The sequence below is a fragment of the Sinocyclocheilus anshuiensis genome, unplaced genomic scaffold (genome assembly GCF_001515605.1).
Source record: "Sinocyclocheilus anshuiensis isolate Anshui unplaced genomic scaffold, SAMN03320099.WGS_v1.1 scaffold412, whole genome shotgun sequence".
Classification (NCBI taxonomy): domain Eukaryota; kingdom Metazoa; phylum Chordata; class Actinopteri; order Cypriniformes; family Cyprinidae; genus Sinocyclocheilus; species Sinocyclocheilus anshuiensis.
Genome location: NW_015558661.1, coordinates 2,117,054 through 2,124,534, shown reverse-complemented (window position 1 = coordinate 2,124,534; position 7,481 = coordinate 2,117,054). Strand labels below are relative to the sequence as shown.

Here is a 7,481-nt window from a genome sequence, read left to right as displayed (position 1 = left end):
CTCTTTTGAAAGGCCAAACAAAGTAGTTTCACTTTCACAACGAAACACACAGCGTCTTCACAACATGCGAGAATACTACAGCGAGAATAAAAGTTACGCCTTCTTTCTTTGCGTGAACATTTGGGCGGTGTTATGCAAATCTTCCCACACAGTGACGTAGACATGTGGGGGCGTGTTAGAACGAGCCGTTTTAGGTAGGAGTGGTTGACTCTTAACTTTTATAAAGAATATCTCTTTGGATTTGAGACTTTAGTCTTTGCAACTTTACAGATCTTCTTTATGCACCAAGAGCTTGTAACACTCCAAAGAGAAAGGAAAAATTGAAATCGCATCATATGACCCCTTTAATTGTAAAGCCAAAACAGTTGTGCATTTTGGAGTGCTGTATTGACCAGTCATCACCCAGGACTGGAACTATTGTATCATATTATTATGTACTAATATATATCCTGCAAGAAAGAAAGGATTAAGAATGATTGCTGTAGTGTCATGTGACATTAAAGACTAGAATAACGGGTGGTGAAAATTCCGCTTTGCCATCACAGGAATAAATTAAATTTTCCAATATATTAAAATAGAAAAGTTATTTTAAATTACACTAATATCTCACGATATTACTTTTTTACTATATTATTTATCAAATAAATGCTATCTTGTTGTGCATAAGAATTTTTCTTTTATAATTAAGAATGACAAGAATCTCATTTTCCAGCTGAATCCTCAACAAAAATAACTTATTTTCTCTTCCGCCTAATTAGCTTCAGATAGAAACATTGCAAAATACTGTAATCAAAAGGTGCAAGTCATTGTTGAATAATTTAGCATCACGTTAAAGGCTATTGCTAAAACAATTGTTCTTGTCCCTTCAGGCTCCACACGTACTCGTATGCAAGAACAGAAACTGAAGGAGGAGTCTGTTAAAGAGCATCCAGAGCCCTAAATAAATCTACTTTGTACTGCCTGAGGAAAACCACTCCACCGTTGAAAGGGAAACACTGACATGCTTGAGTGTTATATGTTGCTACATTTTGGACTCCTCCACCTGTTTTAATATTTAAGTGGTGAAATAGCACAGGTGCTTTTCCGGTGTTATTTCATTTTAGTTTGTTTTAAGTGTGTGAGGTTCCATGAAGGAGGTTTTATTCTTTTAGTAGTTTGTTGAGGAAATAACGTGACTCATACCTCTTAAGTGGACAGTTCACCCAACAATGAAGAGTCTGTCATTTACTCACCCTCAAGTTGTTCCAAACCTGTATGAGTTTCCTCCTCCTGCTGAACACCAGAGAAGATATTTTGAAGAATGTTTGCAACCAAATAGTTGATTGACTTCCATAGTATAGAAAAAGAAATACAATGGAAATCAATGGGTTCTGTCAACTGTTTGGTTACTAACATTTGGAACAACTTGAGGGTGAGTAAATGATGACAGAACTTTCATTTTCAGGTGAACTATCCCTTTAATTGATATACAAACATATAAAATCTGGCGGGCTTAGTGTGTCATGATAATTTATTGGGGGTTTTTTTCCATTCATTTTAAAGCTGCCTACTTTTTCCTCATTGCTGTACAAGAAATTGAGATTTAACGGTGTAAGATAAAATTTTATCACAGTGTTTCCTTTAATCATGTATTGAACCCTGCTGGTGGCTTTTCTCATTTCTTTGAGGACCCCCTGTTTTGCGTGATAGAAGTAAATGGAATTAATTTTGAAACCGTATTATAAATTTGTTGACGTTTAAGCATTACTGAGTTTTTAGGATGTTATTGTTGTGTTAGTGGAAGTGCATGTGTTTGTCAACACAGGCGGTCATCTGTCTGACTTTTCATGTTCTTCCTGGACCACATTGTTGTTTTTGCTGTTGGATTTTAAGACCGATTTAGAGCTTTTGTTACTAATATTCAAAAAATTATGTTATACCTCATATGTTCTTTTTTGAAAAATAATGTAATGCCTCAAAAGTTTAACAACTGACTTGTTTGTTAAAGAACAATGAAATGTGTCCTGTTTTGATTCAAGGAAGACAGTGGCACCTTTACCTGGCTCTTGTTGCCACAAACTGAGACGGTAGCCATAGCACATGGTGCTTTTTTTTTTTCGATGAACTGTTTAGACAAGTGTTGGCGGATATATTTCCTACCGGAATGCTGTTTGTCAAGAAATGACATGCTCGCAAATGTCTTGCTCACATTAGTTGTATTTCAAGTTCAGAGATTAATCTCATAGCATCTTGTTTGTTTTTTTTAAACCTGATCACTTTTACATTGAAATCATTTCTGCATCAATGCTTCCCAAAAGTTGTGAAATCATTCATTTCATAAGTGGGTTACTCTTTAGAAATGATCATGACCGAAATACTGGAACATGTCTGTACGTGAAGGCAGAAGATGAAATTTAATGTAGTTTGTTAACTCAAATTCCCCCTTGCTTCATTTATTTTTTTTAATGTACTGCTATCGTCATAGACACTCACAAAGGCTCTGCTTTGTCAGCAGTGGGTTCTTTTAAAAGGTTATCAGTACATCATTATCAGAAGTGCTTGTACTTGTGAAAGTTTAGTGCAGTGTAACTGGGTTAAATTCCATGTTACATGAGGAAACGTATGAGGGGGACGGTAAAATGCACATTTGCATATGCTGTTGTGGTTTAAAGCTGGTTTGCACAATTCAGAGTAACCAGTGTTTTGTTTTGCATCTTAAGTGGCTTCTGCCACTTGCCTAATAATTTTTTTTTTTCGATGAACTGTTTAGACAAGTGTTGGCGGATATATTTCCTACCGGAATGCTGTTTGTCAAGAAATGACATGCTCGCAAATGTCTTGCTCACATTAGTTGTATTTCAAGTTCAGAGATTAATCTCGTAGCATCTTGTTTTTTTTTTTTTAAACCTGATCACTTTTACATTGAAATCATTTCTGCATCAATGCTTCCCAAAAGTTGTGAAATCATTCATTTCATAAGTGGGTTACTCTTTAGAAATGATCATGACCGAAATACTGGAACATGTCTGTACGTGAAGGCAGAAGATGAAATTTAATGTAGTTTGTTAACTCAAATTCCCCCTTGCTTCATTTATTTTTTTTAATGTACTGCTATCGTCATAGACACTCACAAAGGCTCTGCTTTGTCAGCAGTGGGTTCTTTTAAAAGGTTATCAGTACATCATTATCAGAAGTGCTTGTACTTGTGAAAGTTTAGTGCAGTGTAACTGGGTTAAATTCCATGTTACATGAGGAAACGTATGAGGGGGACGGTAAAATGCACATTTGCATATGCTGTTGTGGTTTAAAGCTGGTTTGCACAATTCAGAGTAACCAGTGTTTTGTTTTGCATCTTAAGTGGCTTCTGCCACTTGCCTAATAACGATAAGCATTGGACTTTGGACCTTTCATACATGCTGTATATAAAGACATATTATTCAAAACATTTATCTACAGCAATTGAAAGAACTGCCATACTGAACAATGCAGGTATAAGGACGGCTGCTGTTCTTATAGAAGGAAATGAATCAGTCTTTTTGAAAAGATTAAAGTGATGGGGAGGCCGGTCTTGGGACATCCTCCTTCTACTGTTTTTTTCTACTTCATACCTCCTCTAGTAGATGACAGTGCTGTGCTGGTTTGGCTAGTGACAAGCTGCGAGCGTTTTTGGACGACCTGCTTTCACCTCCACACTGCAGAAAAGGTAACATGTTTTGCTTTTACAATTTGCTGTGAAATATATATAACTCGCTTTAAATTAGTTGCTGTAATTGTTCAAAACCGTTCAACTGTGTTAACATGATATGTGAGAACTACTGTGGAGTGAAGTTTAAAGAAGTAATTTGAGATAAAGATTTATTTTTAATAAGACTCTTTACTAACTGGGAACATGAAGGAGATTGACACAAGACTAGAAAAATCTGTTTTCCGGACCGCTTATAAAAGTAAAGTAAAATGTGAACTGCAAATGGTACATACAGTAAAATTTTCAGTAAAAATACAAAGCATTTACACTCTTAATAATAAAGATTGCTAAAGGTGGTTTTTGCAGTCATGCAATTGAACCCCCATTTTGGGTTCCTCAAATGAACAGTTCAACCCAAATATTCAGATGTGTCCAGTGCATTTTATGGAAGACTGTTTCCTGGCAGAGTAGACTACAATGCCGGTGTGCCGACGAAACATGCTACCTATCAGATCGTGCTACCAAAAATATATTTGCGTTGTTTTAAGGGTAAGTTTAGGGTAAAGGGTATGTATGGACTATGGGAGGTAGCACAATCTGAGCGGGTAGCACAAATCGTCAGAACACCGGCTGTTCTGACTCGCAGACTGTAAGTACGTTTTTTCAAACGTGAGTTTTGAGCAGTGTAGCGTAGCGCTTGTTGTTTGTCATTTCTCTGATCACAAATGCAGACATGGTTTTATGTTTACGCGGCGCGATGCAACGCATAAAAACACAGTATAAGTCATTATAATCCGTAATTATGTCCCCACTGAATGCAACAAATACCTTGTTTATAATGGGTTTTAATGTTTTTGTCTTGTCGCTCCGGTGTACTGACTAAACATGCTACCTATCAGATTGTGCTACACTAAAAGAAAATGGTGCTATATAGCACTAAAGAGTGTACCAAAAATATATTTGCATTGTTTTAAGGGTAAGTTTAGGGTAAGGGTAGGTTTAGGGTAGTGGTAGTTATGGACATTTAAAAAAGCCTCAAACTACATGAATAAGATGATGGTAGCACAATCTGATGGGTCGCATTTTTCGCTATTGATTTGTGCTACCTATCTTTTTAATGGGAGGTAGCACAATCTGAGCAGGTAGCACAAACCATCAGAACACTGGCTGGGACAAGGCATCACAGTATGGTAAGGGGCGTAACATTTCCGTCACACGCTTGAGGTAGTCGGCTAATCACAATGCACTGGATAGCTGGCCAATCAGAGCGCACCTCGCTTTTCAGAACGATGAGTTTTGTAAAAATCGATGCGTTTCAGAAAAGCGGGGCATAGAGGAGAAACAATAATGTACAGTATGTGGAAAATAATGTGTTTTTTTAAGCTTAAACTGCATAAACACATTTCATTACACCAAACACACAAAATAATGTTCTTTTTAGCAACATCATATGACCCCTTTAAAAGAACAATTTTTTTCTTTATTACATATTTAAATAATCTGAAGAACATTTTTCCACTGTGAAGAACCTGTGGTGGAATGAAAAGGTTCTTCGTGGAACTGTTGATGGCAAAAAAAAAAGGTTATTTATTTTTAAGAGTACAGTATCATACTAGGGTTAAGGGATAGTTCAATTAAAAATGGCTTGCTTATTCCATCGAAACAAAAGATATTCTGAAAAATGTTGGTGCTTTTTCTGTCGATGCAATGAAAGACAGTTGGGTCTGGAAGAGCGTTAGGTTCAAGGTTTGGAACAACATAAGGGTGATATACCCTTTAAAAATCTTTTGTTGTTTGTTTTAAATCTCTAAACTTACTTTGCAATCATTCTCCAGGGAAGGACATGAATGCGTCTTTTCCAGAGCTCTCCTGTTTGAGCTCCAACAGCACTGATGACTTCAAACGCCTAGTGTATCCTGCAGCATACATTCTAATTTTTGTCCTGGGACTCGCCGGTCACTCTTTATCTGTTTGCGTCTTCTTCAGCCAATGGAGGACCCAGAAGAGTTTCACTCCAGTCAGCTTGTTAATGGTGAACCTGTTGGTATCAGACCTGATGCTGGTGTCCTCTCTGCCCCTGAGGGTCTCGTATTACATAATGAACTCTCACTGGATCTTTGGTCACATCACCTGTAAAGTCATCTCATACGTGTATTATCTGAATATGTACAGCTCTGTGTATTTCCTAGTGGCCCTGAACATCTTGCGTTACCTGGCGCTGGTACGACCGTACCTGTACATACGCATACAGACCCACTACGTTGCAGGTATCATGTGTGCTCTCATTTGGCTCTTTATGGGTTTAGCCTGCAGTCCGCTGTTGTTCACTAAGAAGAAAGATCAAGACGAAGGCAGTTTTCGATGTTTGGAGCTGGCTGAAAACAATGTGGATCAATTGCTCCTTATCAACAACGTTACGTTTCCGGTGGGCTTTGTGTTGCCCTTGGTGGTTGTCATATTCTGCTCGGTCTTGGTTGCGAAGAACCTTCTGAGGCCTAGTCCTGCACTCGGTAGGACCAGACCTTGCAGGAAGAAGGCTTGTGCTCTGGTCATCATCAGCCTTGGGATCTTTCTGGTGTGCTTTTTGCCGTATCACGTAGTGCGGACAATCTTCTTAACCACCGAGAAACATGCCCAGAAGCATGAATACAAAGACTCGTGTGACTTTATTTTGGTAGTCCGGAAGGCTGCCGTAATAGCGCATTGCTTATGCACGTCTAACAGTTGTCTGGACCCTATCCTCTTCTTCTTTGTTGGGGAAAATTCCCGATCGTTCTTCGCAAAATGGACAGGAGGAAGAAAACCCAGCACTTGCGCTGCAGGGAGAAACCTACAGCAGGAAGAGTTACAGGTTTTGCAGAACTGAATGGAAATGGCTGAACAGATAACAAATAACAGACCAGAAGTACCTCATTCTTCTGTGCGCTTCATAAATAGATGTACAATACGAAAAGGTCATGTTTTGACTGACTGTCCTTGTTTACACTGGGTTCAGTACAAGTTAGGACCAATCAACAAAATTTTGATTGCTGCAAATTAATTTTGGTCCCTCTTTTTCTCTAAAAAAGCAAAAATCTTGGTTGCAATCAGGCAGTTATGATGAAACTTAAGACTAATATGCGTGTTAACATGATTTTTGTGTGAAAAAATACTAACCTTTTCTGTTTAATTTTACAACTTTGTCACAATGAGAGCGATCATATCAGAAGACCAATGCCTGCCTGGTTTCACAGATAAGGCTTAAGACTAGTCCCAGACTAAAATGCATGTTTGAGCTGTCTTAACTGAAAGCAACTCGCACTGACATATTGTGTCAGTGTCATTGATTTGTATCAAAATGCACACCAGTAATGTTTTTTTTTTCTAGGGCACTACTTAAATGTTCCAATTTAAGGCCTAATCCTGGTTTAATCTAAGCTCTGGCTGTGAAAACAGTTGAGTGAGTGCTAAATTAAACGTGTCACAAAGCCTCCAGAAATTGGCCCCATTTACTTCTATTATAATGGTGAGTTCAACTCATGTCAGAAAGATTTATGAGTTGTTTACGAGGGTTTGTTTTTCTCCTGAGTTATGGGTGTCAGTGAGAAAACATGGTAAATTTGTTGCAATTTTTTTTCCATTTACAATAAAACTAATATATGCAAAACTGTATTATGCAAATTATATAGAATATACTAATTTAGTTTACTGTATCTTTATAAATGTAGTAAAAATATAAAAAAGCAAAACATCTGATGTGCATTTTTTTTTAGTCATCATTTTGTAGAAGTTTAGTTAAAAATATTTTTTTGTAATAATTTAAACGCACCAAAAATTT

At 37.4% G+C, this 7,481-nt stretch overlaps 2 protein-coding genes across 2 annotated transcripts in view; both read left to right on the top strand.

Annotated features, from left to right (window-relative positions):
• The window catches only part of LOC107681157 (retinoblastoma-associated protein-like), a 33,414-nt gene extending 32,160 nt beyond the window's left edge, over window positions 1–1,254 (top strand). Inside the window, exon 27 of the mRNA XM_016477351.1 lies at window positions 870–1,254. Coding sequence (XP_016332837.1) covers window positions 870–940 — 71 coding nt within the window. The 3' untranslated portion in view covers window positions 941–1,254. The remainder of the gene's footprint in view (window positions 1–869) is intronic.
• A 2,337-nt stretch (window positions 1,255–3,591) lies between these two features.
• On the top strand, window positions 3,592–7,211 carry cysltr2a (cysteinyl leukotriene receptor 2a). Its single transcript, XM_016477285.1, has 2 exons — window positions 3,592–3,682; window positions 5,500–7,211. The coding sequence occupies exon 2, from the start codon at window positions 5,508–5,510 to the stop codon at window positions 6,528–6,530; it is 1,023 nt and encodes a 340-aa protein (XP_016332771.1). The 5' UTR covers window positions 3,592–3,682; window positions 5,500–5,507; the 3' UTR covers window positions 6,531–7,211.
• Window positions 7,212–7,481: the final 270 nt, after the last annotated feature.

Coding starts and splice junctions, on each gene's coding strand:
- cysltr2a (XM_016477285.1), top strand. CDS start 5,508: ATGAATGCGTCTTTTCCAGAGCTCTCCTGTTTGAGCTCCAACAGCACT.